General features: G+C 37.9%; 1 protein-coding gene across 11 annotated transcripts in view; it reads left to right on the forward strand.

Moving 5' to 3' along the window:
- Positions 1-16,802, forward strand: part of mast4 (microtubule associated serine/threonine kinase family member 4) — a 212,207-nt gene that overhangs the window by 107,089 nt on the left and 88,316 nt on the right. The window contains exon 1 of one of the 11 annotated variants that reach the window (XM_067437909.1): positions 2,454-2,594. The exons of the other annotated variants lie outside the window; for them this stretch is intronic. Coding sequence (XP_067294010.1) covers positions 2,526-2,594 — 69 coding nt within the window. The 5' untranslated portion in view covers positions 2,454-2,525. Of the gene's footprint in view, positions 1-2,453; positions 2,595-16,802 lie in introns of those variants that run through there. 11 annotated transcript variants of the gene reach the window in all.

A 16,802-nucleotide genomic window follows, 5' to 3' on the forward strand; every position in this document is an offset into this window, starting at 1 on the left:
ATGTTTTCTTCAATGCATCGCGATGCAGACGAGAACGATTCAGTATCGGTTCAGTAATAGACCATAACCGATTATAATGTGATTATTTTCTGACCTCATTTGTCCCGTACGTGCTTTGCGGTAGCATACAATGGCAGAGGGAGGATTTTAGTGGGAGGATTTTAGACTCGATATTTTAGTAATCGAGTCTTGCTTTACACACACAACGTTCTTCCCAACTGGACTGTCTATTTTCCGTCTACCGCTGAGTCCCCATGGCACTTGAGCGTGAGACACAGTTAGCCGGCTAAAACAGGTGAATTTAAACAATGGCTAAGTGGCTAAACACATCTCGTTGTCATGTGAGTGACCTGTTCATGTTGGACAGACATATTAATTGCATTTTGTTAAGAGGCACAAAGACACCCTTTACGTGCATGTCCCCAATGCTGACGTTTTAGCTGAGGGGGGGCTCTGGGCATTAACTGTAATAACTCTGTGTTACAAGCACCAATCCGGTTCGTTTTTTTTCTATAGACTGTACTCACAAAGATATAACGATCAAGATAAACTTAAAAATTCGCCGGAGTTGTCCTTTAAGCATATTTGAACGTCCCAGTCAATATCATTTTCAACTGATTCGCATTATGAAATCTGCTAAAACCTTTAGGAACTTCAAAAGATAAAACAGCGAAACTCCTTAAATTATTTCCAATAATTCTACATTGTTCATTTTCCCGATTGAATAGTCACATTGGTTGCAAAGGTGCGTTTATTCTGCAAACAGTAAGTGAGATCCATACCTGCATTTGTTGAAATTCACCGCTGAAGGTGAATTCATTGAGCATGGCAGATTTAGTTTACGCAAATAGAACAAGTGGCTTATGAAGAAACTCCAGCGCCTACACTGTCAGAAAAAAAGCTACATTGCTGTCACTGGGGCAGTACCCTAAGGTACTAAACCGAAAAGGTACTAATATGTACCTTTAAGGTACTAATACGCACTCTTAAAGTACTGATATGTACCTTTAAGGTACTAATATATAGCATTAGGGGTGTGTAAGGTACAAAGATATATCATTTCACTTTTGTTACCTTAGGGTACCGCCCCAGTGACAGCACTGTACCTTTTTTCTGAGAGTTGTTTTCAGCTCATCAGCACTTCTTCCACATTTAGAAGGAACATGTGCACAGAGTTCCTAGAATGCACAGATTAAGTAAAACACACGGAATAAAAAGTGTTTACTTTTAAGGGAAAAGCTCTATTTGGGGGATTTGTGCTGTTTGCATCTGGCAACCACAAACATGACTGCTAGTGGAGGCTTGTTACCAACGCAAACCCCAAAGAAAAAAACACGTTTTAAGGATAAATAACGAGCGGGCCAATATCATTACAATTATTTGAAATCAATCGAGAGAAGCAGATATCGTTATCACGATTAAAATACGATTAATCGTGCAGCCCTAACACACTTAGTAGGCACTGATGAGGCAGTCTTTCACCTATTTGTGATGTCATAAATAGTCAATCTCTGGGATTGGTTTAAATAAAAGCTGTTTTTGGACTAACTAGGATGCTTTCAGTTCTGAAAACGTACAGGATATTTTCATAGTATGACGACCTCTTATATGTCAGAAGCTCAAAGAAAATTAGATTTCTCAATTCATAACCCCTTTAATAAAATATGCTACTTTTGGAGAAGGTTTTATTGTAACAAATTGTTTATGCTGGAAGGGAAGGAAATCTCGTTCCATATTCCCGTCAGCGTTGGCTCATCACAATAATGAAGGAAGTGCTTCCACACTAGACGTTACAGGATGCCCCATGTACCCCGTGCTCTCATTGTATGGTCCTTCCATCTTATTTCTGCCCAATTCACCCTGGCCATGACTGCCTAGTCTTCTGACCTTCACTCCAGACTCCTTATCTGCAGCTCCAGTTGAAAGACAAATAGAAACTCAATACCGCTCGACATCAAATCACCAACGCCACTGACCGAGGGTGGCCGCACACACAGGATGCCAGCTGCATTGTTTAGTGCTGGCAAAACAATGCACGACAGGATTTCCTGTTTTTTCTCTCCCCGTGAGCAGTCACTCCGGCCACCACAGAACGTGGCTGCTTGGGGGGGTTGGGGGATGAATCGGCAGCCCTCGTGGGATTTTTATACTGAAATTTAGCTGCCTGCTTCACCCCCTACTTCTCCACTACTCTCTCCTGCCCCTCCTGCGTTCCCTATCTCTCTTGCTCTTTTTAATCAAACATGCGTTCACAAGCTCTCTCTCTCTTTCACACACTCACATCTTCTCTCCTCTTCAAACACGTACATGCTCACACATTGTCCTGAAGTTCAAAGAGAGTGAAACGGGCGACATGTCAGCTGACCGGCCCCCCTCCAATCAGATAAGTTCTGATGTAAGTCTTTAGCAGCTGCTTGGATCAGATGGAGTGTGCCTGTAGGATCGTGGGAGCGCTAGAGGAGGCAGCGCGGTGCGGTATGGCTAAGTAGCGGCGAGACGCGCGCACACAGAGCGAGAGAGCGCAAATGAGAGAGTCTGCGCTCCTCTTCTCTGGCATGGATGAGTCCAGCATTCTGAGGAGACGCGGGCTACAGGTAGGGAATATAAAGCGATGTGGGGCGTGGGTGTTTGCCGCTTCATTGGGAGTTTTGTTGCTTTTGCGTGAAGACCTGGATGTGGGCTGAATTACAGAATGGAGTCTGTCTCCGCATGCTGAAACATGCAAATGCTGCACTGGAAGATGAAATGTGTGAGTTTTGTCTTTGAACAGACTGCAAAGTGCAAATACTGGTGCTTATTTTTAAATGTCTGCAAGTAGTTTGTACCTTTTAGAAGTTCTCAGTTTGTTGTTAAACAAGATCATCAACTTCACAAAACTGATAGAACACAAGAACATATATTTTATTTATTTATTTTTAAAAAAAGGAAGCTGGTTCTTGGTAAGAAAGCTGTACTTTCTGGCAGAACACTTCATACCAAGATATGACAGCACATTTAATGCAACCAGTTGCCGTCATGGTTAATGAAATCTTTAATTGTTATTCTGTTTATTTGATTATGTTTTTATCAATTAATCTTAAACATTAAAAAGTCTGCTTTCAGAACAGTTTTAATAAATACTAAAGAATAAATGATCAATTGGTATTTTCCATCTTAGTTTATTACTCATGTGTTATTGGCAATAACTGAAAATATACAAGTTATTAAGTTGACAAAAAAAAAAAAAATCAAACAAATTCTGAAAAGTTTCTTCTTTTTATGTATTTTGTATATCATTGATACGCTAATGTATTTCAAACCAGAATGACTTTCTTTCTTCTCCAGAACAAAAACGAAATACATTTTGAAGAATGTTTTAGTTACTGTTGACTTCCATTGTATGGACTGGTATTCCTTCCACTGGCTGTTAATCTCAGTGCTCTTGAAATGGTGATAAGAGATCGAGACTATTGCAGTATTTCCTTTGTTTAGGCATGTTAGTACACTCTACAATCTGTGCACTGTGGGCATCACTGCAGCTGATGACAAAAAAGGTGGTTTGCCCTGAGGAAAAGATTCAGTTTCTGTTGTATGATTTCATGTTGGACACTGTTTAATTTGTCAGTCAAATACATGTAAATGCACTGTTCTGCACTCTGCCTCAGGCTATGATCTCATAAATCTGAGGTACCGTAGCGTGTGTGTGGGGCGACTGGGACATATTTGTATTCTGTTCTTTTATGTTAGGGAACTTCCCTGAAGTCATTGAGTTAATGTTGTAATTGTCACTACAGCAGAGAAAGTGAGTGTGTTACAGGGCTAAATTTAGACAGGTTGATTTCAGTGAGAAGGTTGAGTCAATTAGCAGCTTTATGTCATTTACATCAAGGTAGCTGCAGCACGCAGGGCAATTGTTCCGAGACCCACTAAACACACAGCGTCACTTCTAATTGTGTTTGGGAGAGCTTTCACTTGAATATAATTATGTTGGAGTTTAAATCTAAAAGCTTGTTCACACCAAGAGAGAATATTCACCACAAAGTCTTGAATTGAAACAATGTTTATTTTAACTTAATGAATCCTTATTTACGCATGGGATGGTCATTTGTCTGACAACAGAACAAGGCCCATGAACGAATTCATTCATTGAATGAATGAATGAATGAATGAATGAATGAATGAATGAATGAATGAATGAATGATTCATTCATTCATTCATTCATTCATTCTAATGATCAGTCATTCCTGAAATTTGTGCATTCATTCTTGTTTGCATTCATTTACTCATTCCTTTTCATTTGTGTACTTTTTTTCCACTTAAATTCATACATTAAAGGGGATTGATCACCAAAAAATGTAAATTCCGTTATTGTTTACTCACCCTTTTGTTCCAGACAACACACTGTATTCTTTCTACTGTTGTGCTAAAAAGTGCCTACCATCAACCCCAACATTTTTCAATATATCTTCCATTTTGTTTAACAGAAGAAAGAAACTTATGCATGTTTGGAACAAAATAAGGGTAAGTTATGACAAATTATGATTTTTATTTATTTATTTTTTTATAATTTTTTTTTGCTATCATTTGTTTTATTAATTATTTTATCACATTATGCAATCATTCCCAGGTATTTATTCAGAATGCGTTTTCACTCGGGGTATATATATATATATATATATACACAAGAGGACTGTTCAATTGAAGTGTTACAGTCTCAATTTAAACAACATGCTGTATAAAATGATCAGCCATCTTTCACTTTCCAAAGCACTGACAATATTTTCTCGCTACCTCCCAAATGTTCTGCCTATTATGACAATAATAGGTAATGTAATGCAATTCAAAAAGACTAAAACGTATTGTTTTAGCAAATAAACATGGGTCTTACTGGCTGTATCATGTAGGATTGTGTGGATCCACTGGGGTATTGTTGTCAGCATAACATATTGAAATGGGTAGTTGATACTGGCAGGTAATTAGAAAGAATAGACAGTAGTGGTGCGGTATTAGCTTTGTAATTTCAGTTGCAGTGAATGTGTGCGTTCAGAAGTCTCATGGGGTCACCTCTCTCTGCATATATTTAGTTGCATTGAGCTTCACTTCACACTTAGGCCTGGTCTAATAAAAAAAATAAAAAAACAAACATGGGTTTTGGTTTAAATAAGATGTGCACATGTAATAGGCATGAAAGTAATTATTTGGCAATATAGAAGTATATGGATTATGTGTGTGTGCGTGTATGTGTATATGTGTTTATTTTTTCTTTTCTTGCGTGTTCATGGTTAAATACCTGTGGTGATGTACACTGCGTACATTGTTTGTTTGGTGAATAGATTACTTTTTATGCTTAATTTGAATTATGTATAGTGAGCAATCTTAGTTGGTCACTTTCACAAAGGCAGTCAAAGACAAGAATGATTTGTTGAACATAATATACAGTGATATATCAGAATTCAATACGTGTGATTGATAATGTCTAATGAAGTAGGTTTGTGTCCATACTGACACATCAATCAATTCTCATTTTACACACTATTAATGTGCATGATTCGCATATTAACTCTCTGGCTTAACCAAAACTTCATCAGGGTATGATGGAGAAAAATAAACCTTGGAAGAAACCAGGCTCAGCTGCGGTGCCAGTTCTCCTCCGGCCTATTATTAAACAGTGTATAATTATTATTCTGGCAACCTTACAGGTCACGAATCAGAATGTTCGAAAGTTTGAGGTGTCACGCAATAGACCGGTTTATTGTGGATGGCGCGTCGATTACACAAAAAATAGGAATATTCGAAGGATTCGAGTCGTCATGCCGGAGACAGGTTTATTTAGGATGGTGTTTCGAGTAAATAATTATTGAATAGGAATATTTGAAGGATCGGCGCCATCATGCCAAAGACGGGTTTATTGAGGATGATGTGTCGATGAAGCAAATTCAGAGGAGACACTAATTGACACGGGCTCAGCAGACACTCCAGGATGTGCTGGTCATGTCTAGGCGCAGGTCCACCATCTGATCTGGATACGGCCCGGATCCGGCCGACTGCAGTAAACCTTTGGATAATCAGAGAGACTAACATTAGCGTAGATGCCACTCTTTTTATGATGTAACGAGTGCATCAGGTGTTATGGGAAGTGTTCCCGGTTCTGGCTGACCTAGTTATTGCAGCCTAACAATCAGAGAATGCGGTTGCAAGTCCTAAAAATGTATGGATGAGAGATGGACGACGCACCTCACTTTCTTCCATTGAGTTAAATAAAGGCACCGACGTCTTGGGTCTCAAGTGTGCACAGTAGTAACTTGGAGCCTGAGTCGGCACAGTAGTCAGCACAAAAGTGGAGCTATGATATCAAGGTCCCGGCCACACTACCACCTAATCAACAACTTTTTGTGCAATTAACTGTTTTGGAAATTATAGGCTACTTAAAGTGCCAGTCTCCTCCTGAAGTTCCCAAAAATGTCCGTTGGTGCTTCAATGACTACTTCACTCATAGAAGCTGTCAGTCTCAGCTGTCAATCATAACATCACACCCCCGTTTTTAAAGCATAAAATAACTATTTAAAGAACAAACACTTTAACTTACATCAGCGTGATTAAAACTGCCTGAAATGACAGAAACCATCTTTGGAAATATATCTGAAGTGCAGTTTGATTTTTTAGTTTGTCTATGTCCCTATACATTTGAGAGGGCAGCCTTTATGACCTTTACTGGATCCAACCTCCTGAGAGCGATCGAGATTCTTTGGCATCACTTTTCAGAACTTGTTTGATACACGTGGTTCAGTTATAGAAAAAGGCTGTCACTTCTGTAAATAACTGAACTGTGTGTGAACATAAACATAGTAAGGACTCTAATGCAGAATTGACAACTAACAATTACGTAGCCTATGAGGGCTTTTTGAGAGGATTTTTTTTTTTTTTTTTTTTTCATTGCTACCTATCCCATTTTAATGCAGACAAATAGACGTAATCCATTCCCTAAGAGCAAAAACATTGACCTTCGGATGCTTTCAGAATATTGATCTGATCTGTTTTTCTGAGCATCCCAATCCAGCCAACATGGTGTCAACCGATGGCACATGTTTGGGGCGGGGCTATCTTTTTAAACAACCAATAGAAGACGAAGGAAGTGTTAGGGTGAAAGTCATTATTTTTCCAATACATTACAAATATGTAATGTTATTAATTTAATAGTTTTGCTATTAAGCTAAATTTAAACTCTATATCCTGATGCTGTTTTCAACTAAAATACTACTACTGCAACAACAGCATGTTTGTTCTGATATGTGGTGTAGTTTTGGGTTCTTTCTATATTCATGGCAACATCAAAAGCCCACCAGTCCAGCTCAGTGTGTGTTCAGCTCTTTTGGAAGTTATCAGCACATCTAAGTTAAATTTGTATGCACTGCGTGCCATATGCTGCCTATCTGCTCGGTTGACACAGTGTTAATCTAGCAGTGGGAGCCCGACTCTTGGCCAGTAAATACACACTTCTTCACGTATGCTTCTTAGACTGTGGGCAAATAATAAATTGTGAGGGGTAAAATGGAGATATAGCCTTGCATGTATTGCAGAAGGTAAGTTAAGTTAGACTGTGTGGAGAGACTGAAAAAAAAAAAAAAAGATGAAATAAGAGAAAAAGTGGGTCTGACTGACTGACTGACATAAATAGAGCCGGACTTTAGAAATGTTGAAATTAAATTGCAACACTGAGGTGCTTTTCACTTTCAGAGGTGCTAATGGAAAGGAAACAAGTGCAGGACAGGTTAAATGGCCCACATCAAACAAATGTCAATTTTCTCTTATTGCTTGATAAAGATTCAATTGAATTAGCTTAACTGGAAATTTTCCATCGTTTTTGTCCTACGCAGAATTAGATAAAATGCAAAATCTTAATTACATTATTTAAAATGAAGTTTACCTCATACGATGCATATATGTGCATATATTTTATGCATTACTCATATTTACATATATTTGATATTTACAATATATTCATTTTATTATGTAAATGTTTGGGTTTTTGACATCATATCATGCAGTGATATATTTTTATGTTTTTTTCTAATTCTAGTAAAATTATTATGTGTATTTTATCAAATAATAAGATTACCTGTAATATTTATACTGTTAAAATGTATTTGTCACTCCACAGACCATTTTAAAGGAACTGTATATAAGAAATGTATTTCAATTAATCATAAATTGGCCCTGATATGTCACTAGACATCAAGAAATCATGTTAATTCAAATATTTATATTGCTGACATCATTAGTCCGGCCAGGATATTGTCATTTAAAAGTTGTTGTTGCAGGCCTCAACTGATGTTAATGTTGACATGTTGTGCTTTGTTGTGCTTTCGCCACCCTCCAACTATTGACCAATCACAAAGTCAGTAGTGTTTCAGGATCTGGGTTGTCAGATCTGCTCTAGTGTTAACGCATCTGCAGCTACAAGCGTTCCTGCTGGATCCTGCAGATTATCTGGCAACCTCAAGTCAGGGGGAGGGGAAGAGGGGATACACCGCTCTACTTTCATTTGAAAGTGATTGCAGTACCAGATTTGGTCACAATCTTACATACACTTTCTTTAAGTGAACAGCAAAAAAAGATAAAAAGGTATTTAATAATTGATAAACTAAGAAAATACCTGATAATTAAATTATCTGAAAATGCAAATTTTTTTAACCTAAACCTATCAAATCAAGCACACACGATATTATGTCTGTTTAAACATAATACAACATGAAGGAAGTGAGTCCTATCCTGACGCCACCTTGAGCTCCTTCACTCTAACACGGTGTCATTTTGCTGTTGGTTATTGCAGCTTTCACACATTTTTTGATGAGTGTTTTCAAACCAGTTTAGCATCTGTGACTAATGAGTGCATATTTAACTAATAGTATGAATTTTATTCGATTTAAGGTAGCAAACAGGAAGGTAATTTGATTTTAAAGAAACAAAACAATCTTTGAATATTGTTCATATGAAGTGCAGATTTAGGTTGTAGATTCCTTTAACATTGTTTTTATAATGTACATGAATCACTAAAGAAAACCTTAACTGTTACAGTTTGTTAAACATCCCATTTGAAGTGGAAAGCAGGGTGTTGTGTGGTTGTGCTGTGCTGTGCTGTCTAAACACAGGTTACTAAAACATTAATGAAAAGAAACCAGCTTTCTGTGTATTCGTCTCTTTCACTCTTTCTTTTACTGAATTCTCTGTGGTCTTTTAGTTATGGCATATAATTACAGACTTTCACAGAGTTGAGTAATAATATAAATCAAAATGCTCAGACAAAAGGACAAAATACTGCAGGGCAGCCGATATGATGGTGTGAATGGAAGCTAGGCACGTTCCTTTAGCCTGTCATATCAGCTGACCTTTACAGATGATGAAAACAATGGTTTGTGGCCCTGAGGGATCTCATGCCCACATTATTAGCTAGACTGACCTCCATAGTACTTCCCAACCCTTGTAGCCTGACCACTGACCCCAGACCTGCTGTCTGACCAATACAAACTCCAGCTGAATGCTGAGTTCTTCCTTTTTTATTAGACGAACAATGTAAGCACTCCCCTACCTCCATGGTGTTGGAGATAGTTCACCCAAAAATTAATATTGTGTCATCATTTACTCACCCTCATGTTGTTCTAAACCTGTATGAGTTTCTTTCTTCTGCTGAACACGAAAGAATATATTTTTAAGAATGTTTGTAACCAAGCAGGGAGAACAATCATTTACTACCATAGTAGGGTAGTTTTTATATCTGCTTGGTTACAAACATTCTTCAAATTGTCTTTTTTTTTGTTCAGCAGAACAAAGAAACTCATACAGGTTTAGAAGGACATGAGGGTGAGTAAATGATGAGAGAATTTTCATTTTTGGGTGAACTATCCCTTAAAGCTTGGACCTTTTGAGAATTGTTCATACCATAGAAATGCTGTTTATTGATCAATAAATCATAATGTGTATTAAAGAAAGAAAAATAAGCAATAAAAACCAAGAAGCCATGGTATAAAATTGTACTTTTACTGCACATTTTTGTCCGTTTATGGATTAGCAATCTTTTTATATTTTCTATAAAATGGTTTTGTTTGAGTTTGGGGGTATGGTTAAGGAATCAAAAATGTATCTATGAAATGAAGGACAGTGATGCAAATATATATTTTTAGATGGAAATGCATAATGTGTATAATGTCCATGGTTGGTTTTAGCATCTATACAAATGTGCGTTTTGTATGGGACCAGGCTGAGAGTTTAGACAATTATTTATTTGATTTTTTTACTATAGGAACCCTTAATTTATAGGTCACCCCAAAAAACACATTCTGTCATTGGTGCTGATTTATACTGTGAGCTACACACACACACACACACACACACACACACACACACACACACACACACACACACACACACACACAAAACGCATTACAGTAGTTCATACGTCTCCTGTACTCAAAATCATCTGACGCGGTGTAGATTTTTGGAGAAGCAGACTGATTCTTATTCGACGAAAATCATCTAATCTTCCTGTAGTGTAGTTCCCAAATCTCATTTGCGTTTGTTCCATTTGAAGAACAAATGGTGTTTGTCACCAAACCTGGCACAATGTGTATTGACATGTTTGAAATTTGAAATCTAAAACACAAAACTATAATATGACTTGGAATATAGTGGAATATAGCAGAGTCTTTCATGATAGTTTCCCCTCTGTTGTTATTTTTTGGGGTTAATAGTATAAATCATCTATTTTAATTATAAGGAAAAGAGCTGATGAAGCATTCTGCAAAATGTTCTGTTATACTTAGTCATACAGTTTTGTATCAACAAGGAAGAGTACATTTATTTTGTGCCAAACTATCCCTTTAATGCTTGCAGATTATAGTGGCTTATTAATAATTTGGTCTAAAGCAGGAAATGTTGCAGGTTTCGATTGCCATTGTAAAGAGTGAGTCACTTCGCTTGCTTTGTCTCTGAAGATAAAGCATTCATCTTATCATAAATCTTAATATAAACATTGCTCCTCTTGACCGGGGGTCTCAGCACCACTGCCCTTGGGGCAAATAACAGATGGTAGATCCGGTCAACCTTTTCCATCAGAAATTCTTATATATATATATATATATATATATATATATATATATATATATATAGAGAGAGAGAGAGAGAGAGAGAGAGAGAGAGAGAGAGAGAGAGAGAGAGAGAGAGAGAGAGAGAGAGAGAGAGAGAGAGAGAGAGAGAGAGAGAGAGAGAGAGAGAGAGAGAGAGAGAGAGAGAGAGAGAGAGAGAGAGAGAGAGAGAGAGAGAGAGAAAAGAAAAAAAAATTGTTGAATAAGGGGGGAAGCCCTTACAGATACAAGTCAGCATTTCACACTGCCACACTTTTGATCTTGAGATGGTGCAGAAATGCAGCAAATTCAAAGGGAATTATTAATATGCCATCATGGTAAGGTTTTAAAACAGTATCACTAAAGCTTTGATGTAACTGGGATGTTTGGAAGTCTTATGTCGTGGTCAGGACATGCAAAAATGCTGAGATGTTTAAGACGGTAGACACATGTTTTACTGTTTTTCTGTTTTGTCACATAACCGTGGAGTAACTGTGCTGCTTTTCTTTGGAATTTTGCATGGGAATTGCATGCTGTCATTGAATTTACTGAAGGTAGATGTCTTCAAAAGCCCATGGAGGGTTTGAAGTTGACTGTCTGTCAATACATGAAATATTATGTTATGCACCATCACCTTGTGCTGATCTCAAATTTAATTTATGCATAGTTAAAAGACAGAAGATCCAAAAGTTGAAATCTGGGAATAGTGCATTTTACTATATATTACTATATATATATATGGGTTAAGGGTCTCTCTCTATATATACAGTCTTGTTCAAAATAATAGCAGTACAATGTGACTAACCAGAATAATCAAGGTTTTTCGTATATTTTTTTATTGCTACGTGGCAAACAAGTTACCAGTAGGTTCAGTAGATTGTCAGAAAACAAATGAGACCCAGCATTCATGATATGCACGCTCTTAAGGCTGTGCAATTGGGCAATTAGTTGAATTAGTTGAAAGGGGTGTGTTCAAAAAAATAGCAGTGTGGCATTCAATCACTGAGGTCATAAATTTTGTGAAGAAACAGGTGTGAATCAGGTGGCCCCTATTTAAGGATGAAGCCAACACTTGTTGAACATGCATTTGAAAGCTGAGGAAAATGGGTCGTTCAAGACATTGTTTAGAAGAACAGCGTACTTTGATTAGAGAGGGGAAAACCTATAAAGAGGTGCAAAAAATGATAGGCTGTTCAGCTAAAATGATCTCCAATGCCTTAAAATGGAGAGCAAAACCAGAGAGACGTGGAAGAAAACGGAAGACAACCATCAAAATGGATAGAAGAATAACCAGAATGGCAAAGGCTCAGCCAATGATCACCTCCAGGATGATCAAAGACAGTCTGGAGTTACCTGTAAGTACTGTGACAGTTAGAAGACGTCTGTGTGAAGCTAATCTATTTTCAAGAATCCCCCGCAAAGTCCCTCTGTTAAAAAAAAAGGCATGTGCAGAAGAGGTTACAATTTGCCAAAGAACACATCAACTGGTCTAAAGAGAAATGGAGGAACATTTTGTGGACTGATGAGAGTAAAATTGTTCTTTTTGGGTCCAAGGGCCACAGGCAGTTTGTGAGACGACCCCCAAACTCTGAATTCAAGCCACAGTACACAGTGAAGACAGTGAAGCATGGAGGTGCAAGCATCATGATATGGGCATGTTTCTCATACTATGGTGTTGGGCCTATTTATCGCATACCAGGGATCATGGATCAGTTTGCATATGTTAAAATACTTGAAGAGGTCATGTTGCCCTATGCTGAAGAGGACATGCCCTTGAAATGGTTGTTTCAACAAGACAATGACCCAAAACACACTAGTAAACGGGCAAAGTCTTGGTTCCAAACCAACAAAATTAATGTTATGGAGTGGCCAGCCCAATCTCCAGACCTTAATCCAATTGAGAACTTGTGGGGTGATATCAAAAATGCTGTTTCTGAAGCAAAACCAAGAAATGTAAATGAATTGTGGAATGTTGTTAAAGAATCATGGAGTGGAATAACAGCTGAGAGGTGCCACAAGTTGGTTGACTCCATGCCACACAGATGTCAAGCAGTTTTAAAAAACTGAGGTCATACAACTAAATATTAGTTTAGTAATTCAGAGGATTGCTAAATCCCAGAAAAAAAAAATGTTTGTACAAAATAGTTTTGAGTTTGTACAGTCAAAGGTAGACACTGCTATTTTTTTGAACACACCCCTTTCAACTAATTCAACTAATTGCCCAATTGCACAGCCTTAAGAGCGTGCATATCATGAATGCTGGGTTGTTTTCTGACAATCTACTGAACCTACTGGTAACTTGTTTGCCACGTAGCAATAAAAAATATACTAAAAACCTTGATTATTCTGGTTAGTTACATTGTACTGCTATTATTTTGAACAAGACTATATATACTTTAAACAAAATTATTTTAATTTAAAAAAGACCCTACTTTAAACAAAACAAAATGTAAATACTGAAACGTTTTCATTTTGAAGTACTCAAAAACAATGCTAAGTGGGGCGTTTCTATGCAAATTTTTGAGAACTGATAAAGTTGAATCAATTGAAAAGTGCAATCATAAATTACAGATGGTTCGCCATGTCCTATGTTTAGGGGGAAAGTGGACTACTGTCAAATAAAAATAGAGTAAAGATGCAAATGAAAAAAAAAAAAATCAGGGAGGTCTAACAGACATTTTCAGGTACAGAAATTGAATAAAGTAATGAAATGTAAAAGAACAATGTAAAAACACACAATAGCAGGCATATTAGGCTGCTTTCACTTTAAGACATAATGCACGGATCCAATATACTAATACTGTACATATGTATTGTCTTTCCCGACTGTTTACGTTCAAGACTCGCCAAGACATTTTGACATAAAAAAAAGAAAGAAAATTTTAAATGTATCCATCCGATCCCAAGAAGAAACAGTCTCCGGTTACTTTTGTAACCTTGGCTTTCTGAAAAGAAGGGAACAAGACATGCATGTTACATTTTTTGAGTTTCCTTGAAATTCTGAAGCCTGATTGCATTGTGCCAGTAAAATTGACTAGCTAATGGCGTTTGGGCCTAGCCTGGCTTCGCCCTTCTACCTGACAGTCGTAATGCATGTGAGTGGGTAACAACTCTATGAGAGTTAAAAAAATAAATAAAATAAAAAACATTCTTAGACAACATGCACAAAAACTCTGCTGCTCATGACGACACATTGATGTCTTAAGACACGAACCGGTCGGTTTCTGTGAGAAACCGAACAGTATTATTATTTTTCCCCTCATTTTTATATATGTATGTATATGTATATGTATAAATATACAACTTTGAAAGAGTGCATACAAAGAGAATTGTAATGCTGACAAGTCATGCTCAGTAACAACTTTTGGATTTGAAATAAAAATAATGCATAAATGCTTGCTTGGTGGTTTACAACCATAGATCCGTTGCGCATATATAAATGCATATGTGAAAGTACAACAGCACAACAGCCTAGTGGTGTAGGAGTTGGCGCATGACATACATCACAACCAAACGTTAGCAATTGGTTATGGCAGGTCCAGAGTGGCTCTGGGTAGATCCAATAGTTTTAAACATCAATTTTCAAGTACTTACAGAGTAAATTGTACATGTCCCATAGTCACTTCAAGAAGTTAACGCTTGTCAATGGAGAGTGGCCAGACACTCTGTACAAGTGAAATGTATGAGAGTCGTGTAGGACCAGGCTAGTTTGGCCATAGACTGTAAAAAAATATGGACATTGTGTCCATGAGGTCACCCGTAATCACTTCCGTATTGGCTTAAAGAGAAATTGGAGGAGCTTGCCGCTTTGTTTGGGCATACGAGCTGGGCGGAGCCACCGGCTACATAGCTCAGCGCTCCCTGCCATTGTCTCAGAAACTTTTGACTGCCAAGAAGGGCCTTTAAGATGGAGTTTGTAACACAGCAGTGAACGCAATGTCTCGTTCCTTTCTCTCGGGCTGGGGAACCTTGTTTGAATGGATTGTGGCACTTGGACGAGTGTGCAGTCGAGGTGGCACATAAACTGTGCAGCACTTTCTTCGAAACATTTTGTCCTGGTTCGGACGGACAATACAATACAGCGATAACATACATCAAATGGAGGTTGATCTCTTCGCCTCGGAGAACGTGCCTCCAGTTATTTTCGAATGGCATCCTTCATATCTCAGAAAAGTCTTTAGTTTTATTATATTTATAAGAGAAATATAGGCTGTACCGAGTCTTTCCGGAAAAAACAGAGCGGCTGGAGGCGTATCGTGTGGGCGGAGCTAAAGAATGATGAATGCGCACAAAGCGGTGACGTCCTCAAGCGTGGAGAAACCCATGGCTATCGGTTCTCAGCTAATACAGATATGATCCAGAATCAGATTCGGAGGCTGAAATAAATTGAACAGGAGAAACAGCAACAGCAGGACGTCCGTCTCTGTGGTATGCACTGTATTTAGTGGCCTGTCAACATTTGTGTGTGTTTACTCGCAGTTTATGAGGACATGATTCGGTTTATGGACTAAACATTAGCAGTAGCAAGCAAAACGGTTTTGCACGTCAGACTAGTGTAACGTTATACATAGAACAACAGTGGAGTAACCGTTACCACATTTGAATGAAGAAGCACGCGATTGTGTTGTTTACTGACGTTTACTCACGCGCCGATAGCCAACAACATAGACATTTGAAGCAGTTTTACTCACCGCCTGCTTCCAAAGCAGGACCGAACCTTTATCGCTGGGACCGCTCCTTCAAAAAGAAACCGGAAGAGTATTTTGTGAGAAACCAGAAAGAGTATTTTTAACATAGAAATACTCCATCAAACGTCCAACATTAGTTTTTAAAACTTTGAGAATCCAAGTCTTTAACAGTGTAAAAAGCTCAGTATGCATAAAACAGCATTTCACCCCCCCTTTAAGAATTTCCTCCTGACCGCTCTACCATCTGGCATCAGCTTTTTTTTTACTTGGGTTTCATCTGACACTTCCAATAGCAGTGCACAACTGAAGCAGAGTGGTTATTGAAGCGTTGGCCATTTGTGATTGTGCTCATCACCCATTCCGACACCGCTGGCAGTGCTCACCAAGCACCAGTGATGCCAGTAACGCATTACTTAGCAACGCATTACTCTAATCTGACTACTTTTTTTCCAGTAACGAGTAATCTAACGTGTTACTATTTTCAAACCAGTAATCAGATTAAAATTTATCCAAGTCACTGTGAGTTACTATTTTAGTCATTTTCCTTAAAAATATATATATATTTGCTTTCTTTTTGCATCTCAGGAGAGTATTTTTTTCAGGAAATATTTTTTAATTTCAACTTAAAATGTCAGGAGATACATTTTTGACGTTGCTGTTAAAAATGCACTTCCAATAAAGTGAGTGTTGGCAAAAACGGTTGTCATTTCTATGTTGAGGCGGCAGGGGTGTTGTCGGCAACTGCTTAATGTAATTAATAAAGTAACTTGTAATCTTACTTAGTTACTTTACAGATAACTTGACTGTAAAATTAACTAAGTTACTTTTTAAAGGAGTAATCAGATTACCTTTTCAAAGTAACTGTGGCAACACTGCCAACACTGGCATAGTGGGCAAGGGGCTGCAGCGCTTTGTGATGCATCTGAGGCTGCCTTCTGTCTGGCAGGAGCAGCGTTCTCGTCTAAGAGGAAGAATATCAACAGGTTCTGTAAGAGTTGTGCCTCCTGCCTGCACCGG

This window comes from Pseudorasbora parva, chromosome 3 (genome assembly GCF_024679245.1).
Source record: "Pseudorasbora parva isolate DD20220531a chromosome 3, ASM2467924v1, whole genome shotgun sequence".
NCBI classification, from domain to species: domain Eukaryota; kingdom Metazoa; phylum Chordata; class Actinopteri; order Cypriniformes; family Gobionidae; genus Pseudorasbora; species Pseudorasbora parva.